The sequence below is a fragment of the Cavia porcellus genome, unplaced genomic scaffold (assembly GCF_034190915.1).
Source record: "Cavia porcellus strain 051 isolate PalLab524CR breed Dunkin Hartley unplaced genomic scaffold, mCavPor4.1 scaffold_1, whole genome shotgun sequence".
Lineage (NCBI taxonomy): Eukaryota > Metazoa > Chordata > Mammalia > Rodentia > Caviidae > Cavia > Cavia porcellus.
This window is the reverse complement of record NW_026947484.1, coordinates 113,900,067-113,922,290: the sequence shown is the minus strand read 5'-3', so window position 1 is coordinate 113,922,290 and position 22,224 is coordinate 113,900,067. Positions and strand designations below refer to the sequence as shown.

Genomic DNA, 22,224 nt, shown 5'->3' with positions numbered 1-22,224 from the left:
ACAGTTTAGAATTCTTATTTTTAAAATTAACATTATTAATATGTACACATTAAAAGATATTCCAAAAGATCAATTTTCAACTATTTAAAAAAATGAAGAAAATTGCATATTTTTTCTTTCATTTTTCTGGTTATTTAAAATTTAAATGTGAGGACTAGCTCAGTGGCACAGTGCCTGCCTGGCAAGTGCAAGTTCCTGAGTTCAATTCCCAGTACCAAAATAAATAAATAAAATTTAAAAATTTAAATTTGAAAAATTAAAACTATCCTATTTTAAATCAATAAAGCTAAATACATTTAATTTCTATAACAAAATATAAAAATTAGGTTAAATTAATTTTTCTTAAAACATGACTATTTCCAGAGAAAGACAAAATTTCCATAATAATCATCACAATGTCTAAAGTCTATTGATTAAATTGGGTATCTGACTGTTCTATCATCTACCTGTCTTGAAAGAAAGAGTCAAGCATTTATGAAGCTTATAAGGACCTATTTAGGCCTATAGACCCAGAACAAAATAGTATAGCAGAAGAAAAGGCAATTTGAAGGGCGTATTTTTCAATTAAACTTATATATTGCTTATAAAAAACTAAAATAATTACTATGATTTGAGATAAAATTCCTTCCAATCTGGTCTCACAATGTCCCAAGACTTACTTTTTCTTATTCCTCCAGATACAGCACAATAGAGACACTGCCAAGTATCTATGTCCCTGGGCACATTTTTAGTCTGTCAGGAATGTCCTAACCTACTTCTTTATTGTAAAATTGTACTGTTTTCAGATTTGTCTCAAATTATTTTTCCCATTATTTTGGCAAGATTGATTAATTTCTATAATCCTATGTACATATCTGAATTATAAATTATACCTATTCACTCATTTATCTAGTTGATGATATATCCTGACAGCCTAACATATGCTAGGCATTGTTCTAAAGCTGAGGCTTCAATGATAAATAAAACTGACATGGAACTTAATGCTAATACCTTTCATTGTTTAAAATATATTTTACAAAATTGTTTACATGTCTATTCTTCCAACAATCTGTAAACTTCTTTTTTTTTAATTTTAAGGAGAAAAAGAAAAAAAAAAGCAGAGAAAGGGTACAAGTTATACAGATTTACAGAAAAAAATAAACAGTAGGAAATCACTAGTTAATGGATTACATATTGTCATCTTAGAAATAATTGTTCAAGTTACAAAATCAAAGCTTATAAAGTGGACGTTCCAACAGTGAGACTGCAAACAGTTCTGTTCAATGATCCAACAAAACTCAGTAATATCATTATCTATCTTATACACTTAAATATACATGCAGTTATATCGTTTAGAGCACTTTCTTTTCCTCTCTTTTGTACAATGACAATTACACATTTTGGGTTTTGTTGCTCCACAGTTCTTATTACTTTTTTGGAAGAGAGTAGAACCAAATGGGACATAACAGAACAAAGTCAGTCAAATCAAAAGGGTGGACATAATAGATAATGTAAAAGCATAATACAAGGTGATCAACAATGGTTACCATAATGCCTCCCGCTATCTCTAATAGAATTGCCTATATCATCAGTTATAATAAAATTGAACAAAACAGTAAAGAACAAAACCAACAAAACCAAAACATTGGAGACATTATAGGTCTTCAAAAGTAGATAATAGTCAACCAGAATGGGCGTCATAAAGAATCCCACTATCTTCACAGCTGTTGCCTAAACTTTCAAACCTGGTACTATCAAGCATAACAGAATAGAGGAACATCAGTCAAAACAAGATGGTGAGAGCAATACAGGGCTTTAAATCAAGATAATGGAAAGTCAAAGTGGGTTACTATAATATATCATGCTATTTTTTAATTTATTTTTCCCTTAATGAAAAGGATAAAAATAAAAAACTAAATAATAAAATGGAGATTGAGATAAAAGAGGGCATAATAGCAAAACAGCGCAGATCAAAACATAACCATTTAAGCAAAATAGTGTTTCACCACAAGATAATCTTGACATAAAAGTAGTTACTATACTGTCTCTTTCCTTGAAATCTTTGAGTATATTTTCGTATACTGTAGCATCAAATATATCAAAACAATGTAAAACCATTTAAGAGAATGACAGTATTACAGGGTATTTAGAATCAACTAACAGAAAATGAACAATGGTTTCTGTATAATCTCCTTGTCTATAAAAGTTTTTGCTTATACTATCATATATAATAAAATCCAATAAGGTACAACCTGTTTAGACCAATGGAGACAGAAGAACAAAAGCTTGATGAGACTTCAAAACAAGATGATACTAAATCAGTATTACCTATTAAGACGTCATTTTCTCCAAAATAGCTGTTTCTATCATCCAATCTTTTCTGCCTCATTTCTGTTGAGCTCTTTTTCTGTCATTAGTTGTCAGTTTGTCTTCTTCATTTTGTTTTCTGCTCCATTCATTGTGGACTCTCTGCCACTATTTCTGGATTCTTCGTATTTTTCTTTTTTAGGATATCCTGCAGTATTCTCTGTAGAGTTGAATTGGTGGTTGCATATTCCCCTAGTTCCTCTTTATCCTGGAAGCACCTTGTTTTTCCATCAATTTCCAGGGATAGTTGTACAGGATATATCAATCTTGGCTGGAGATTATTATCTTTCAAAGCTTGAATTATTCCCCCCACGCTCTTCGTGATTTGATGGTTTGTGCCGAGAAGTCTGCTGTAATTCTGATGGGTGTTCCCTTGTAAGTGATCTGTTTCTTATCTCTGAAGGCTTTTAATATTCTGTTCTTGTATTGGATTTCTGGAATTTTAATTATTATATGCCTGGGTGTTGCTCTGTTTGGGTTGTAGGTGGCTGGGGTCCTTTATGCTTCATACAACTGAGTATCTTTACCTTTTGCTAAATTAGGAAAATTCTCCTGGATTATTTCTGTGAGTAGCTTTTGTAGTTCATTTGTTTGTGTCCCTACTTCTTCTTTTATGTTCTTAATTCTTAAGTTATAAATCCTCTTATCAACTTCTAGTCTTTGTATTATTGCTGTTTGTTATTTTTAAGAAGTTTTTCATTTCACGCTCCCATATTACAAATCTGCCCTCCAGTTCAGGTAATCTGTCCTTAGTTTCTTTCAAGCTGTTATGCCAGTTTTTGATGGAGTTTTTAGTTTCCTGGTAATCTCTTTGAACCTGCTTCACGTATTCTATGCTTTCTCTATTTTCTCCATCAAACAATTCTCCCTTTTGCTGTTCTTCCATTCCACCATCTGTTTTTTCTTGGGTGGTGCTTAGCATTTCTCTAACTATTCTGCTTATGTCTAGCTTCAGGTCATTAATAACTTCATTCCTGAACTTGTCTATGAGGCTCTGGAGATAGCGCTTTGTATCTATTGGTGCTATGTCTGCTACTGCCTCTTTCTCAGGATTGGGGGCTGAGGACCCTTTCTTGTTGCTGCCTCTTCCCATATTCTTTGTTCCTTATATAGGAGGCCCAGCTTCCTTCGTTGTCGGCCACAGTCTGATTGAGTTGTGCCGGCTAGGTGTTCCCACCTAGCCAGGAAGTTGTGCACCAGGAAGTTGCAGACCAGACAGCGTATGCGGGGCCCACCCCTCTAGGTCAATCTACTTTCAGGCGCTGGGACCTGGGTTGTGCTAGCCTACTGGGTCTCAGCCAGCAGCGTCACGTAGGCTAGGCACTGCTCACCAATCCCGCTTGAGAGGGGGATACGTGACTGAAGTCACTGCAGTGCCCTGTTCCCGCAAGTCTGTCCGGTCCCAGAATGTCGCTGGAGTCTCCTAGACCGTGGAAGAGTCCCAGTTTCTCTCACTCATCACAGGTCAATGCACAGCTCCCTGCCCGTCCTGCTTTCAACTCCATTCACCTATTCCCCTTCTCAGAGCTTTCGCGCGTCTCTCTTCCTGCCAAGCCTGCCGAGCGGATGCAGACGCAGCAGCGGCGGTGGGAAACCCAAATTGCAGTTTCCAATGGTGCGGGCTCCAGCTTCCACACTAAGGCTTTTCTGTTCCTGTTATAGCACCAGGATTGCATTGCCAGTTGGTTTCTCTCAGCCCAGTTCATTCTTGGGTCAGCAGGGCATATCTCCTCTTGCTTATGATTCCTTGCTCTGCACCATTCCTGAATTCTAAGCTGGGTCTTTCAGAGAGCCTCCGTAGCTGCTGCTATCTGTCCGCCATGTTCTCCCAAGAATCAATCTGTAAACTTCTTAACATCAAGGTCCATACTCAAGGAAATAAACTTTGCCATGTTGAGCACCTATCACATTATCTTATTTCACACATGAAAGTATTTGAACTGTAATGGTTTGAACAAAATTCCACTACATATGGGTACTACTACAAGTAGTAAATAATACTTCTACTGCACTAAATTAGAACTGGGGCAATCAGACATAATTGCACATGCCTGTAATCCGAGCACTTAGGCAGAGACTGAGGCAGAAGGCTCACTGTGATTTTGAGACCAGCTTGGGTAATAAAGTGAGCTAAGGGTCAGCCTGAATTGCATAAAGATATCGTATCTCAAAAAGACCAAAAAAAAAGAACTGTGGCAATGCCTTTATGAACCAAGACTATTCAATGACAAGGAAACTACTGTAAAAACAGTACATATTCAAACTACAAAGTCCTTTATTTTTTTAGTGTAAAAATGTAACACAATTTACAATTCTTATTTTTAAAAATAACATTATCAATTTGTAATATTAAAATAACATTTTAAATTTGTAATATTAAAAATATTACAAAAGATCAGTTTGTAACTATTTTAAAAAAGAGAAAAAGAAGACTCCTTATTCTTTCATTTTTCTGGTTATTTCAAATTTAAATTTGTAAGTAAAGTAAAACCATCCTTTAGTAGCATAAATGAAGATTTAGATTTATTATTCAAAGTGGCACTTAATGAACTAATACCCTATATTTATTTTCCTAGATCTAGATGTATCTTCTATGTAACTCAATCCGATATTATCATTTAGGGTTCAATCAGAAAAAAAGGAACCACTTAGAGGTATTGGTGGGTGTGTGTGTATATGAAATTGTTACAGAGACTTGACCTTAAACAATTGTGAGATACAGCTAAACAGCCCTTTATATAGTTTGAAGTTCACAGGACAAGCAGTTTAGAAGAGACCAACTTGACACCCAAAGCACTAGCTGGAAACCCCAACAATTAATTCACATCAGTTTCAGTCTCTAACCTGGGTGAGATGGGTATGAGTCTTTTATTATACAGGTAAATACAGACCCAGTTCAGGACTAAGAAGCTAAAGCAAGGTACAGGGCAAAATGGAACAGTTGCAGGCTTGACTGCTGTTCCATGTCAACAAGATGCACTGATATACTCCACCATGTAAAAAGTAAAAAGTACCTGCTCTAACTACTTCTACTCTACAAAACTCCCACTAAACTGGCTTTTTTTTTTTTTTTTTTTTTTTTTTGTGGCCAGTCTAACTGGAAATACGCACAGATGAAAATTCTAGGAAGTACAGTTCATGCTAACATGATATTAGGCGAATACAGTCAATCCCTTGTCAACTCAGCACCCTGCATACATCTATAAACTGTAATAAATCCCAAATGGAGACAGTAAGAGTTATGTGACTTGCCTAAAATGACACAACTAACTTCTATGCAACAAACATGCTAACTTCTTCTTAAAAGAGAAGCTACGGTTATTTTTTATTTTTGTTGATACTCATTCTTCTTCAAACTGATTCAGTTTTCCCTGATCTTGTAACTTAAACATAGATTAAAGTTAATGATTATTAATGTGTCTTAGATAGTAGAGGAAGGAGACAGTGGGAGAAAAACAAATATTTAGTTAACATATAGATGAATATGTTAATATAAAAAGGGAAATGAATACTACATATCATAACTTCTACAGCACTCATTTCTGTAACTAGTATATTTTCATAGTTGTTATTATAACTATTTTCTTCCACTACCCATTCCATATTCCCTTTGTCCTCAGCAAGTATTTCCATTGTTTATAGTTCCTTATCTGGTACAGTGGTCCAAACTTTCATTATCAACACTATCTAAATTAGATTTGTTATAGTTTTTTGTTTTTTACTGATTGTAGTCATAGAACCTGGGAATAATGCATTTCAGCTGTTTTCCCTTCTACTCACTGTATAGTAGCAACTCAATACTCCCTTAAAATCCAGGCTCAATCTATTAGTAATTTCCCTTCTTTGCCTATGAACTTTCCTGAATGTTGGGAGGTACATTTGCGAAACTTCTCCCAGATAACCCAAATTGGCCAGAGGAAGGCAATCTCAAACTTTCAATTCAGTGGAATCATTGGGTCCCTAGAGGGAAGCATTCTTTTTGAAACTAATACGTCTAGACTAGCAGAGCCCAAAGCTGCAAGAAAGGATGCAAAAATTTTGCTAATAGAGTAGTAGGAATAATTTTGCATGGAACCATTCCCATTTCCACACCTTGACTTTTGGACCCATAAACTGTGACTGTGGGAGAAGTATCACTTTAAATAAAAAATGGAATTGTGCACATATCATATCCTATGGTATACTGGCCCAAGACCACAGGAATTGCCACCTAGTTAGGACTGTTTCTGGGTCATTAAAAGGTTGCCTTTCCATTCTAGTAAGTCAACTGCTTCAGGACAATAAGGAAGTTCATAAATCCAGTGAATTCTATGAGCATGGGCCCACTACTGTACTTTACTTGCTATGAAGCGAGTTCCTTAATCATTGTGATACTGTGTAGAATACCAGGATGATGACTAATATATTCTGTAAATCATGAATCCCAGTTTTAGCAGAATCATTATGACTACAGAGGAAAATTTATATACATAGCAATGTCTGTTACAGTGAAAACATAGTATTGGCTTTCCATAATAGAAGTAAATCTAATATAATCTACCTGGCACCAAGCAGCTGGCTGAATCTCTTGGAGAATTGCACCATTGAGAAGTTTCAGTGCTATGTCCACATATTGCTTAGTCTGCTTTGCTAAGCCAATGGACAACTACCATCTCTGGACAACCACCATATACCTCCTCGCAGTTTTATCTTCTGACTGAAACCTGACTGATGAAATTGATTGTTAGGAGTTTCAGATGAGTATAAGTTTAAGACTAGGCTCTCAGAATTGATTATGGGTTATCCAGAATTTTCTCATCTTACTTTTATGATAATAATACTAATACTCCATATACATATAATAATAATACTCCATATACATTTAAATCATTGAAATTACTATTCAAAACTAAATAAATTTTTGATGGCACATACAAACCAGAGTATGTAGGTTATAATACTCACTAAAGACTGGATCAACATATGAAGACAATTTTTCTGAATGTCAGGAGGTACATTTGCAAAACTTCTCTCAGACCAAAATCTTGCAAAATGCATTACAATCCACCTATTAAAATCAAAGAATTCCAAGTCAGAGAGATGATATTATTTTTTATTATAAAAGCATTTTTGTTTTCAATTATATAAATATATATATATATTTAACTAACCCTGACTGTTAATTTTATGAGCTCTAAGGTAGATTTAATTATATTTCCTTTTCTATAAACATATGACTTAAATCCATTGGACAATGATTTTAACTTAACTGTGGTTCAGCTAAAATAAATTGATAATATCTAAATCAATATTTCTACTCAATTGGTACAACTAAGCTACTTATACTGTGTGTGACTCTAAAATAGCCACAAAATTAGCAGAATAAAAGAACAAAATCCTTAAATTAATAATAGTAGCACTACTTAAGATAACTTACTTCATGCAGTCATCAAAAAGATTTTCCACTCCCACGGAATGTGCAATAAGTAGGCATTCTACTACAGATGTCAGCGTTCTGGGAACAGGCTAAAATTGATAGAAAGCACCACATTTATTCTTTTTCAATTACCAAAGGCATTAAAAGTATTTGGCTTATAAAGAAAATCTAATTTAGATGCCTAAACTATGAAATAAATATATAAAATTTAAATATCAATGAGTTTTAAAATGTCTCACAGTTCTTTATCTAAAGTTAATTTCTTCCAGTACGTGCTCTAGTCAATGTCCTAAATTTTGTCTCTTTTTTTTTTTGGTACCAGGAATCAAACTCATAACCTACTGAATGATTGCCAGGTAGGTACTGTGCTGCTGAGCTATATCCCTGGGTCCAAAGTTTTGTTTCTTAAACACACTTTGGCACTCAAAAATCTGCATACAGATTTTTTTATAGCATTTTTATTCATAATGGTCAAAATTTGGAAGCAACTAAAATGTCTTTCTGTGAATGCATAAGTAAAGTATAGTATAGCCTTGCAAGGAAATATTCAGCACTAAAAAGAGTAGAGTTTTTAAGCCATGAAAAGACATGGAAGAAACTTGAATATTACTAAGTTAATATTAATGAGAAGCCAATTTGAAAATGCTATATAATACATATATGGTTCCAGCTGTATAACAATCTTAAAAAAAATCCCAAAACTATGGGGGCAGTAATATGATTAGTGATTTCCAGGGGGTAAAGAAAAGAAAGAATTTTTAGGACATTGGGATGACTTTTTATGATACTATCATGATGGATTCACACCATTATACCTCTCTCCAAACTCATGAGATATACAACATGCACAGTGAACCCCAATGTAAACTACAGACTTTGGGTTATAATTATGTGTCAAAGTATGTTCATCAATTGTATCAAATGTACCACTCTAGTAAGGGATTTTGATAATAGAGAGATTATGCAAGTGTGGAGGTAGTGTATATATGGGATATCTCTGGACCTTATAAATTTTGCTGTAAACCTATAATTGCTCCCAAAAATTTTTAAAAATTCTGTTATTATTTTAAATCAAGTATCTCAGGTAACTTTTAGTTTTTTAGAATGGCATTTGAGATCTTTTAGCTGCTACAATACACATAATTTTTATTCTAACTTTTTTAGCTTAAATATTTTTATAAGTAAAAGTAGTATGATAACTTCTGGCATCTCGCTTTCCAGTACAACTTTATAGTCTAATCTGCTTCATGAAGCATAAATATTACTACTGTACTTCCTCCCAGATAATGCCCAACCAGGAAATAAGCACTAGTATGATTTTTCAGGATGACTGTAAGCCTTTCTCCCAAAATAAACCCCAGTTATAATCGTCAATCAGACAGAAGCATTTGGTATGCCCACTATAAGATATGACCAATACACTGAATTATAAAACAGTATTACTGAGCTGGGGATTTAGCTCAGCAGCATAACCCATCAGACATAAAAAATAATTTTAAAAATTAAATAATTGTTAAAAGTAAAACCAAGATACTGCAGGTAACCTACATATTCATGGACACATCAAAAAATAGAGGTAATGGTACAAGAACTACTCACAAAACATTTACAGTATTAGAAAGATACAATTGGTTTATTGAAAGAGTTTCATCTTAAAGGAGATACTAATATAAAATTTTTCTCCCCAACTAATTCTTTTAAGTAAGCTATTTCAAATTTTCACCTTTATCATCTCTTAATGACATTATAAGCAGATTCCATAACTTTCTGGTTTTATTATTGAAGTTTAATATAGTTTTAACACCTATTTCATTTGACATCTATTGAATTTGAGGCCACCTGGGCTTCATAGTAAGTTCAAGTCTCCAGCACTTGCATTTTCTGGATTTAATTCTATGCAACAGGGCACAGATGCTTATGATCATCTTACGTAATTAAGTGGATAATAAGATGGTGCTAGGGATTTGTGCTTGACCTTGCTCTAATTCAGATGCTGGTGCCCTTTGTCCATGTGTGGTTTTTTTTAAGGGCTCCTACTAGTTAAACTGATTTAATATTTTTAACATTTAAAACACTATTACTACCAAAGTGAACAATCTAATAGGTAATAAGAGTGACTTCAACCACTAGGTAAAGATTTCTGAGACTCAATAATTACCTTCTGAAAGAAATTACAGTAATCTCTTCTTAAAATGTAGATTGCTACTTCTTTTAAACCTTCTAGTCCATACATATCAGCAATACTGAGTATCTGACTAAAATAAAAATAGATGTACTGTTAATTCCCAAATTTAAAAATCCAAAGCATAATACAGTAATTTCTTGATAATCTATAGTCTGTTCAGAAAAAAAGAATCTGAATTATAATCCTAACATTGTATTTAACATCATAAACACTCTTTATGGATCATGAAAAGGACATAGGCAAAAGTTGAAAAGCACTGGCTCAGGAATAACAAAAAAGTAAATTTGGAGATGTTTCAAATTTCCCTTATACGCTCAGTGAAATACAAAACAAATTCCAGGAAACTGCTTTGAAGGCTATACATGTTACATAAATCTTTCCAAGAAATTAGTAAGAGTTTGGGAGGGAATTCATTGATGCTTACCATATCAAAAATATCTACAAATGACTCTAAGATTAGAGACAGCATCCAATCAGCAAGCAGGTTTTTTTTCATTAGGCTAGTATTTTCAATTACCTATACATACTTTAGGTACATAGAAAACAAGCCTTGAAAGCATAATAAAAATTCATGTAGGTTGCCAGGGAGAAGAAACTTTAAAACTTAATCCCTGCGATCTACAATTATGTTCCCCCGAAAAATATTTATTCATTTTGAAATTAAAAGAATTTCTATGAATTACTAAAATTGAAAGGATGTTTCATTTGACTCATGTTAGAATATAAAGAAAAGGGAAGACATCTGGAAAAGGAGAACAAGAGAGAATTTCACTGTCTAGTAGAATTTTATAAGCTTAAATTGTATTTCACTATATAACCTCTAAGAATAATGTAATTACTGATTTTTAGGATACTGTCATATTCTTTAAATAAGTTTTAAGGTTTTTCTTTTCATGTTTTAAAAAACTCTAAAATTTAAAAACAAAGTAGTAAAATAATACTCAACTTTAGAGAAAATATTGGTTAATGGACTGCAAAACTGAGTCCAGTCTGAGCAATTTAGACAGATCCTATCTCTCTCTCTCTTTTTTTTTTTAATTTGACAGATCCTATCTCAAAGGAAAAAAAAAAAAAGCAAAAGAAAAAAAAAGAAAACAAAAAAAGGGCTGATGAAATAGCTCAGTGGGAGACTGCTTGTGTATTGTGGGTGAGGCTCTGGATTCAACCCTAAATTTGCAAAAGAAAGAAAGGAAAGGGAGAGGGTAGAAAAGAAAGAAAAAGATTCTAACAATTTAAGCCTAATGAAAAGTTTTCGTAATCTTATTACTATGAGTTACTATATCAGGTTTTATTCTAAATAAGGTAACATTGTTTTTAGATATTCCTTAAACATACTCAAGAGACAACATAATAGGTCAGAAAATTTAAGGATTGCTCCTACTTCATTGACATGGCAGCACATCAAAGCAAAACATGTAAAATATTAAGATTTTCTATTTAAACATATTAAAAAGTAATACATACCCAACATTAGTTTTGTCTGGAAAATCCAAAGTTCCTCCATAGATAAAATGCATCATAACATTCATTTCTATATGCTTTATACTGCAAAATAAAACAAAACTCAAATTCAGAAAAATTAAGTTTAATATTAGTGATATACTTTGTAGTTTCACAAAACTTTAAGCCAAAGAAAAGTTCTAATTTATATGTTTAAACATCACCCATATATATATATATTATATATATACACATATATATAATATATATATACACATATATATCATTAAAATGAAGCAAGCCTGTGGATTTCTGCATGAATTATAAGACATTATTAGTGTATTATCAAATCATTGATTATTTATCGAGCATCTTCTTTTTTTTTTTTTTGTCTTTTTCCTTTTTATCGGTACCAGGGATTGAACTCACGACTGCCTGCTTGCAAGGCAGGCGCTTATGCCTTTGAGAGCTAAATCTCCAGCCCCCAAGCATCTTCTTTTACAGACTTTTAGAGTTGAGGAGACTTTAGAGGTCATTATCTAATCTCTGATTCATTAGAGATACTGGTAAGTACTAGTATGTATGAAGCCTTAGGTTTGATTACCAGCACTGCAAAAAGGAAAAAAACAGCTTCTGGTTTTAATAGCAACTGTATTTTAATAACAACTGCATTTACTAGAAATATTATTGTTATTCTGTATATATTTCCTTTTGTCTCACATCATTTTTTATTAGTACACCTGCCTTACATGAATTAATGCATTTTATTTTGGAACACTATATACTTTGATCATCCTCTGCCCCTTAGTTTCACATTTTTGGGGTGTTCAATGCATGTATTTTGATTACTATCCAATCTTGTGCTGTAGGCATTTCTTGAATTGTAATAGTTATCAGTGATTCTAACTGGGTTAATGTCTCATTATACTATGAAAAGGTAAAGACAACTTAGGAAATATTTTAGAGTGATAGAGTATTTAGAGTGACTACTATATCTTAAATTCTAAATTTGTGACTTCTCTTATGGTTTGAATATAGTTTGCTCTCTCCAAAACTGATTCTGAAATCTAATCCTTATTATAAGACATTAAAAGGTAGGACCTTTAAGAAAGGATTAGGGCTCTACCTCATATATGGATTAACCTATTCATGTGATAATGGATTAATGAATTATCTTCAGAGAGGCTCCAATACAGAATCCAGTTTGGTTATGTCTCTTGAGTGCTCCCTATATCTCACTAAATCGTACCATGCATCACCCTGGGCTTCTGTCATCAATAGGAAAACCATCATCAGATGAGAACCATCAACCTTGGAAAAGACCTATCAACCAAAATAACCTTTTTTCTTTGTAATTTAGCCCATAAAACTGTATAATTAGCAGGAGAAAAAACTAAGTCATCTCCTTCTTCCTCCCCACTCCAAACTCAGTCTTCTGTTATTTCTATTCTGTTGACAACACTGTCATAAGGTAACTTGCATCTTATTCTACTCTCTATTCCTCTGTACCAAGGGGAACAATTTGTTGGGCTGGTAAAAAGCAATCATTGACTGAACTCAAAATGAAAGGTAATTTGGTTTCTTCTTTCCTGCTGAATCAGTGAGAAGTGATGGGGAGGGACAGTATATCTGTTATGCCTTAAGATTTCTTACATGGGTTGATTTAAATGGATTCAATAAGCAAACCAACTCTAGATCTTCCAACAAAATTCATTCAACTGTTTTAACAGTGATTATGAATAATAAAGGAATTATTTTCTTACTTTATTTGTTGTTTTGTTTTATTCTGAACAGGAAGGAAATATGTATGCTATTTATTAAGCCCTCCTGAAAACTGACACAAACATTATTCACTTAGATACCTAAGTCTGGACTTGAGATTTCATCTTCTCCTCTCCCTTATTATACTGTGTCATTACATCCTCAGGAATTTCTTGAGTTCAGCCTCTTCTCTCTAATTCCCTTCTCACTGCCTTGGTTTACTCATTCATTTTATCCCATCTGAACTATGACATATCCTCTCACATACAGTTCCATCTTAAAATTTTCTGGTTGCATTCTCACATTGTTATTTGAACAACTTTGCTAAAGAACAAATCCTACTTCTAACTCTTCATCTATTTTCCAAAGCCCATAGGGGAAAAAATTCTAAATTCTTTAGCTTGGTCTAATACTTTATATTTGACCTCTATTTCTCCTTCTCTACTAGCTGTCCCAAGATAAATGAATATACTCATTTTCTACACTTAAACAACGTAATTCCTTATATATTCATGCCTTAGCAATACTGTTCACTGTTCTTAAAATGCTCTCTCTCTACACTTACTTCGTCTTTCAGGCACAACATAGGTGGCTCCTTACTTCTGCCTGTTTCCTTAATGCTGTCACAGCAGAAACAAAAACAAAAACTTCAATGTTACAAACAATAATTAACATTTATTGAGGAATCATAGTGAGACAGTCTCTAAGCTAATATACTCTTTCAGTGTTACTGGCTCATTTAATCATCATAACAACTCAACAGTATAGGTACTATTATTAACCTCTTTTATACACTTAAAAAATGAAATTAAATAACTTGTCCACAGTCAAATGGCTAGTAATCCACTAGAATTTAAAAAAGAATCATTTCAAAATCTGGTCTCTTAAGCATTATTCTACATTTACTTTCATTAATATACTTATCAAAGTGTCTTGCCATGTCTTTATGTATTTGTCTCTTTCTAGACTCCCATCCTATTTAACTTTGCATCTCTAGTACCAGGAAAACGTCACAATTGATTCAATACTCGCAGGACAGAAGAATTTCTTTTCCCGGATATAACAGCAAGTGTGTTTAGGGGTGTTAAATAGCTGACTATATCAATGTTTTTGGATTATTGAACACAGCTGTTTGCAGTCTCCCTGTTTGAATGTCCACCTTGTATTCTTTGATACTGTGATTTGAGCAACTATTTTCAAGATGATAATATGTAATCTACTAACAGGTGATTTCTTACTGTTATGTTTTTTTTTTTTTGTAGTTCTGTATTACGTGTACCCTTACACCGCTTTGTCTTGTTTTGTGTTTTTCTCTTTTTCCTCTTAAATAAAAAAAAAAAAAAAAGAATTTCTTTTCCCTGTATAATACTGGAACTCTGCAGTAATATCTTTTTTTTTTTTTTTTTTTTTTTTGTAATGGCAATCAAACTGTGAACCTTGAGCTTGCATTGAGCTGTATAACTGGATTTCTATAGTAGAATCTTGATGAGACAGTGCTGGTAAGACCCTCAAAGATCATCAAGCATAGTGCCTAATATCTACCTAATCTAAAGGAACAAAATGAAAAAGGTAAGAAGAAAAGAAATGGAGTTCCAGAGGACAAGGCTCAGACAGGTGTTTACTTCAAGTCTATGACCTTAAGTAATGTATACTCAGTAAGTGTTTGAGGAGCATTTAATGACTAGCTTATTAGACACAGAAGAACTCAGATCTTCCTCCTGAACCTTCACAGGAACACTGAGTTGAAAGTATTTAAATATTAATTTAATAAATATCACTGGCCTGTACTATAGATAAGTATGTTTCTGATAAATAAAAATTCTATTTTTATTACTTAGGAAAAAATGGAAATATCTGAATAGTGTCTTTTACATACTATGGATAGTCTCATTTATATATTATGGATACAAAAAGATTTAATCTCAGAATAATGAAGCCATATTATTTGTGGTATGTTAATCTACACTACTAGAATAATTACTAGAATGTATGCTATTTAATACTTCTTTCCTCAGATTTCTCAAGACATTCTTATCAATGTTAATGAGAATTGGCTATTACATTGAAAGAATTATTTAAAACCTGACATGTTTAAGCAAAAGGTGAGGACTAAATAAAAAGGGGTCTTTTTTATTAAAATAAGCAGCAAAATCTAGACATTTGAGCCTATGTATCAATATATGATAGCTATAAAAACAGCAAGAAACTATTTTCCTGCTGTTTGAACAAATGTTTTACTAAGCTGCACTCTTGTTATAATGTTGTAAATAATTTATATTTTTACAGAAAGTATTTATAAAGACATGATCAATTGTCATAGACAAATTACTCCAGCAGTCCATAGTTTAAATGGAAAGAATTAAAGCAATATTACAACTAAATGCTGTAGGAGATGAAAACATTACTTGTACTCAGAGTTTAAAACAAGAACAACTAACAGAACAAGGATATAAGACCAGAAATCAATCATGCACTTGATTCTATAAAATCACCATGCCTTCTAATGTTTCAGGTTCCTAAGTGTATAGGCTAAAGTAACATAGGAACTCCTTCATTGGTTTATTCTATTGTTTGTCCATGCATTCATATTCACTGTTGAGTTCTATTCTAGACCTTGGGACTACAAGGGGCTTATATTCTAGGAGGAGTACACAAACAATAAATAAGTAAACAAATATATAAAGAAAGTAATTTGGATAATCAAAAATGCCATGAAGGCAATAGGATAATAAAAGAGAGCAACTGAACTTGGAGTATAGCTACTGTAGATGTGGTAATATGGTAAGGCGACACTTGATCTCAGATTTCAAGCATGAGAAGCCATCAGCCATGGAAAAGTACTACGTGGAAAAGCTCTTACGCAGAAGGAATAACAAATGCAAAAGCCCTAAGGAATAAGCTGGGTGGAGAAAAGACCAACAAGAGTTTGGGCTTAATTTACACTGTCATATTATAACATGAGAATATTTCAGTCAGAAGAGACATATGATTTAAATGTCAAAAGATCATCCTAAAGGTTTGGAACAAACCTAGAAATCATCTGAGAAGAGAAAATCTAAATTTATGCTCCAACATTCATGCCACCACTGTAGGACTTTTACTTATGACAATAGAAATACACAGAGTTCCTTTATAGAAGTATCAATTGCAGCTCAATTTTTCCACTCTAGTATGTGAAAAAAAATTTCTTTTCTCTCACTAAAAAAGGATATCTTCCTCCTATTTATAGCTTTCTGCTTCCCAACTCTTTGGCATGGGTGGAACTATGATTATAGAACTCCAACATTCCCACCTTAATTTATTGAAAGCTGTACCTCTTGAAAAATATTGTATACATTGTATCTCTGAGTTATAAATATTAAAAACGTAATGCTTCTGTAAGGACAGAAAGGATTTCATATATATAAAAACATTCTTCATAGTAACAGCTATGTAGTTCCAAAAGAAGCTGCTAATAATGCAAAGCAGTACTGCTGTCCTGGTACTGGCAATGGTTATTTACTTGACCTTTTTTCTCTTTAGAAAAATGAGAACAATGCAATTTAGAAAATTAAAAGGACAAACATTAATGAGCACTACATACTATGTACCAGCACTATGCCAGGAGTTTTTTCCTCGCTGTATTGCACATAATCCTTTCAAATTTAGGAAGCTCAGGAAATGTAAGTCCTGTATTAAATTAGGGCTATCCTTATAGGGCTTCCTGTAAGGACACCAAAGCTCATAATCTACTAGACCACGTTCTCCATAGAAACATCTACTTATATTTATAACATGTTGATGAGAAAATGAAATTTGCTTTATAAATCATATTGTTATAAAAGTTCCTAAAATTTAAAAATTTTATTTTTAAGAGAATAAAACCAAACAAAATGAAACAATAAAGCCAATCAAAGCAAAAGAAAACAATGAGAGCGGTATAAGACTTCACAACAACATAAGAAATCAACAATGGCAATCATAATGCCTCATGGTATCTTCAAAATAGTTGCCAATACCATAAAACATAATAAAATCAAACAAAACAGAATAAAACCAATCAAAACAAAACAATGAAAGTGATACAAGACTTCAAAGCAAGATAACTAAGGAAATCAGCAATTAGCTACCAGAAAATATTTTGTTAACTTCAAAATAGTTGACCATACCATCAGACATAACAGAATCTAACAAAACAAAACAGAATAAAACCAATTAAAACAAAACAATAAAAGCAATATAGGACTTCAAAGCAAGGCAATAAATTAACAATGGCTACCATCTTCCCTTCTTAGTAATTCCCTCTCCTTTCACTTTCACAGTATCTATTATATATTTTGGATCCCACTAACTCCTTCAGGTTTTTTTTTTGGTTTTTTTTGTCTTTTTCTTTTTTATTGGTACCGGGGATTGAACTCACGACTGCCTGCTTGTGAGGCAGGTGCTTATGCCGCTGAGCTAAATCCGCAGCCCCAACTCCTTCAGTTTTTTATGCTAGGGAGACAACATAATGTTCACCCATGCGAGTCCAAACCATTTCATTCATAAGCATGATCTCAAGTTGCATCTATTTATCTACAAGAGATTCATGGCTATCCTTCTTTATAGCTGAGTAGCTTTCCATTGTATAAAAATACCATATCTTTCCCATCCATTCTGTGGTTGATGGGTAAGCTACCCCTGCTTTTTTCTAGGTCTCCATCATAAGGATCAATGCCTTGTCTTCTCTGACCTTCAGTCCATGAATTTTCTTTTGAGTCCAATGTGTTTCTTGTATACAGGATATTGATGGATTCTATCTCTTGACCAACTCTGCCTGTGGGTTTTTTTTTTTTATTGTTAAGTTGAAGCCATCTACATTCATAGTTATAATCAACATGCACTGACTCATCTCTACCATACTATTCTCCTGCCACTAGTCCTCAACTTTTCTCTTCTGTTCAATTGCCTGACCTCTGCTATTGTTCCTAGAACCACAGTCATCTTTATTTCTCTCTAGAATATCCTTCAGCACTCTTTGTAGGGTTAGTTTGGTGGTCATGAATTCCTTCAGTTGTTTTTTATCATGAAAGTACCTTATTTCTCCATTTTCAAAGATAGTTTTATATATCGATCTGGGTTGGAAGTTGTTTTCTTTTAAGACTTGAGACACTTCATCTAAGCTCTTCTTGACTGATGGTTTGTGTTGAGAAGTCTGCCATGATTCTGATGGGTTTTCCTTTATAAGCGATCTATCTCTTTTTTCTAACATCCTTTAATAGCCTGTTCTTATGCTGAATTTCTGGGAGCTTGATTATTGTATGTCTGGGTATAGATTTATTTTGGTTATGGCTGGTTGGAGTTCTATACGCTTCACTTATCTGTATGTCAGGTCTTTTTCCCATACTTGGGAAGTTTTCTGCTACTACGACTACAAATAGAATTTTAATGTCATATGTATTGACCCCTGCTTTTTGGCTGACATCTATCATTCTTAAATTATTTTTCTTCATATCACCTTGCATCCACTGAATTGTTATATTCTGGTACTTTTAAGAAATCTTTCCTTTCATGATCATTAGCTGCAGTCCTGTCTTCAAAGTCTGAAAGTCTATCTTCAGTCTCTTTCAATCAACTTTTTAATTGCCTAGCTAGCTCTTTGAATCTGTTTCACATATTGTAGTTCTTTCCTGTATTGTTTCCCTCATTTTCCTATGCTTCTCTTTTTTACTATGTCTTCTTCAGATATACTCAGCAATTCTTCCATTGTTTGTGGTTTCTTCTTTTACCTGAGAAATTATCTCTGATCTGATTACTTTTACAGTCTCATGAAGTTGTTTCTTTACTTCAGTTGCTATCTTCTCAGAAATTTCAGGTATGTGACTTCCATTTTCTTCCATGACTATGTCTCCGTGAATTGTTCTGTGTGGGCTGGAGGTCTGAGATTGCCTTTTGCTCCATCTTGAAATTCTCTTGGTCTCCTCCCAACAAGCTGATTGTGGAGTCCCAGACACTTCCTGCATTGGTTGTCTATCCACAGTGTAAGGGAATGGCTCAGGTACCTGGGTTTCCCTTATCCTAGGTTCCTGGGGGGTGCTGCTGGGCTGGCTTTTGTAGATACATGCAACTATATGGAGGCTCCTCTGATGGTAGGAGGTGAGCAGGAGCTTGGCTGGCTGGTCTCCCCACTGGTGCTGGCTACTGGTCCCTGATGGCAGTTGGCAGGCTCACAGGGCATCTATGTTCAGCTTATTCTCTTGGTGTTTACAGTTCTGTGATAATGTCCATTTTTCATCCCAGAATGTGCTGAATGTGGACCTAATCTTAGCCTCTGGATGTGAGGATTGAAATTCGTCTTTTTTTGGTGGGGTTCTTCCAACTGCTTGTCATCACTGATGCTTCAGTTGCTTCCATGTTACTGGCCTCACTGATTACTTACCCTCCAGAGATGTGTGTGTGTCTGTGTGCCAGGCTGTTGTCCTGGGTCTTGGAGTTCGCATTGGTCTTAGACTCTTCTAGCTGCCTGCCACTGGAATGCAATGGGTGAGGCCTGGATCTCAAACTCTTCCACACAGACTGCCCTCTTGGATGAAATGGAGGGGCACGAGTATGGACTCACTTCCCTCCAGGTGGCCTGCCTTCCTGGATGTAATAGAGGGGTGCAGAGCTTGGACTCACTCTCTTCCACTCAGTCTGCCCTCCAGGATGTAATGAAGCAGCACAGAGTGCAGACTCACTGTCCTCCAGTTGGTCTGCCCTCTGGGATGTAATCAAATATGTAGTTTTTTGAAAAGTAAAATTCCTCAATTGCTTGAGCCTTCCAGCAGCTTTATATGCCATAATACTAATAAATTTTTAGTTAGCAATTTGAAACACTTAGTTTGATATGTGATACCACAGGAAAAAGAAAAACACATAGCATTGTGGTGACAATGATAAAGGGTATAGACATAACCATCAGGAGATAGTTTTACTTTTCATTTTAATATTATGAAACTTTATCAAGTTAGATTTAAAAAGTTGACTCCAAAAAGAAATGTATCAGCTGGGTGTAGTGGTATGGGCCTGTAATCCCAACACTCTAAGAGGCTGAGATAGAAGGAGGATCATGAATGTAGCCCAACCTAGGCAATTTAGCAGCTCAGTGAGATCTTGTCTCAAAACAGTTAATCAATCAATCAACTGGCTAGAAATAAATTTGAAGACCCTAGGTTCAATCCCCAGTACTAGAAAGGGAGAAGAAAAGGAATTTCATTTCCAGTGCCTTAGTGCTAGGAGTAGATCCATTAGTAGTGAGCCTCTACTGTCAATACAGGAATTTTAGGTATGATCATACAGTAAGGTTTGCTTTAACATAAAAGAAGTGAAGGGAAAATACTCTAAGATGGTGAACCAAGTCATGGATGGCACTATTACAATATATTACTTGCTTATTTGGACGATACTTTTAAAACTAATTTAGCTACTTCTATTTAGCTTACCTTTAACAAGGTACTGAAGTTTGCAGTAGTTAAGTTATAAGGGGAAATATTTATCTATTTACTTCATTATAAATTAACAATGAAAGATTATGGTAAGACTATAAAGAGGGATTTCTGGGAGGATGAAAGAGCACTAAACAGCCTCTCCAAGATTTGAAATCCAGATACTGTAAAATAACAAATGCGGGGGCGAGGAATGTGCAGGGAGAAGAAGAAGAAGGGAGGTTAATCTCTGGAACTTAGGAAAGATCTGATGGGAAAATTGGCACCTACAGATACATTGAACACAGTGCAGAAAAAGGAGAGGGAAATTTGCATATTCTACTTAGTTCCTGGCTTGTGGCTCATGAGAGAGAAAGAACAAATCTATACACATACAGTGAAATCTACACACTATAGTGAAATCTACACACTTACCGGTGGCTCCAGAGGCCTTCAGGGAGAAACACCAGTGGAAGGGACCAGTGGATCCTACGTGCTACAACAACTGGTGAGTAACTATAGCCCAAGATTTGCCATATCCCGAGACTGCTTGGTCAGATGTCACTTTAGGGAGGACAGAACTCAGGACTCTGAGCAGCCATAGGCTGGCTTCATCTCAGAGCTCCCAGTGTTATATTCCTACATTTATAGGAGACAGCCAAGCTAAACATGTGTGGTCAGGGAGCCCTGTTCAGACAAGCAAGAGACATCCAGAGTGTTGTATGCTAAATGACCCAGACTCCAACTCCACATCCAGAGACTAGGTTTAGCAATTTCTGTGGATTTGAATGTCCCACTCTAATCTTACTGGCAGCTTGCTGATGATTATCTAGCAAGGATCTGGGCTCTGACTACCTCCTTTGTCTACTAGTGAGAGCAGGCACATATCTTAAATTTAATACTGCCACAAAGTAGTAGATTCTGGAAGATAACCTCAGGAGGCTTGAAATCACAGAGAAATTTTTCTTTCTTCTTTTTTAACTTTTTTTTTTAGTTTACTTGTTGTTTTTAAAAATTATTTGTGCTTTATGTAAGTATAAGCATTTTTTTAGTCTCTCCCCGTCCCCCCCCCCTTCTTCTCCTTCTTCTTCTTTCCTTCCCTCCAGTCATCTTCAGTAATTTCTTAGTGCTCAGGTAATCTTCCTTTGTCCTTCAACCTTGCTTCTCTTTTTATTCTTTTCTCTATTTTCCCCTCTCCTATCTTTTAAATGTTTTCCCCTTAATGCTTCTCTCTTATTTTCACTCTTCTTTCTTTTCTCATTTTTTCTTTTATCTTCTATTCTTGTCAGTTTTTTGTTCTACCTTTGCCTAATTCTGCAGTCATCTTTCTGCTCCCCAATAAGATTCTTTGTACCACTTCTTTCTTCTCCTTCTTATATCACAAGAATTAAAGTTTTAACATTTTTGGTTTTTATTCCCTTATGCTCAAACTATAAATCTTTAATAGCATAGTCATAAAACTTTATCAATCTTTTGATAGTTAACTTTGTAAAATTACTGTGAATTCTTTTCTACCATAAAGAGAGATATAGCAGATGCATTTAGCACATATTAGCTGTAAGCCAATTCCGGGGTTGCCTTAACATTTACATCATGGCTGGTCCCTTCTCTAGAATTCAGAGTGGTTGTGGTTGTTTAACTAACAGTTAACTTGT

The 22,224-nt window shown here is 34.3% G+C and overlaps 1 protein-coding gene across 7 annotated transcripts in view; it reads right to left on the bottom strand.

Moving 5' to 3' along the window:
* Btbd8 (BTB domain containing 8) overlaps positions 1-22,224 on the bottom strand; it is a 110,808-nt gene that overhangs the window by 33,870 nt on the left and 54,714 nt on the right. For 6 of the 7 annotated variants that reach the window (XM_013143015.3, XM_063254203.1, XM_003478934.5 and 3 more), the window contains 4 exons: positions 11,412-11,492; positions 9,921-10,017; positions 7,763-7,851; positions 7,291-7,393 (listed from right to left, as the gene is read on the bottom strand). In XM_013143015.3, coding sequence (XP_012998469.1) covers positions 7,291-7,393; positions 7,763-7,851; positions 9,921-10,017; positions 11,412-11,492 — 370 coding nt within the window. Of the gene's footprint in view, positions 1-7,290; positions 7,394-7,762; positions 7,852-9,920; positions 10,018-11,411; positions 11,493-13,713; positions 13,769-22,224 lie in introns of all 7 variants that reach the window. The other variant, XM_063254208.1, reaches the window with a different exon arrangement.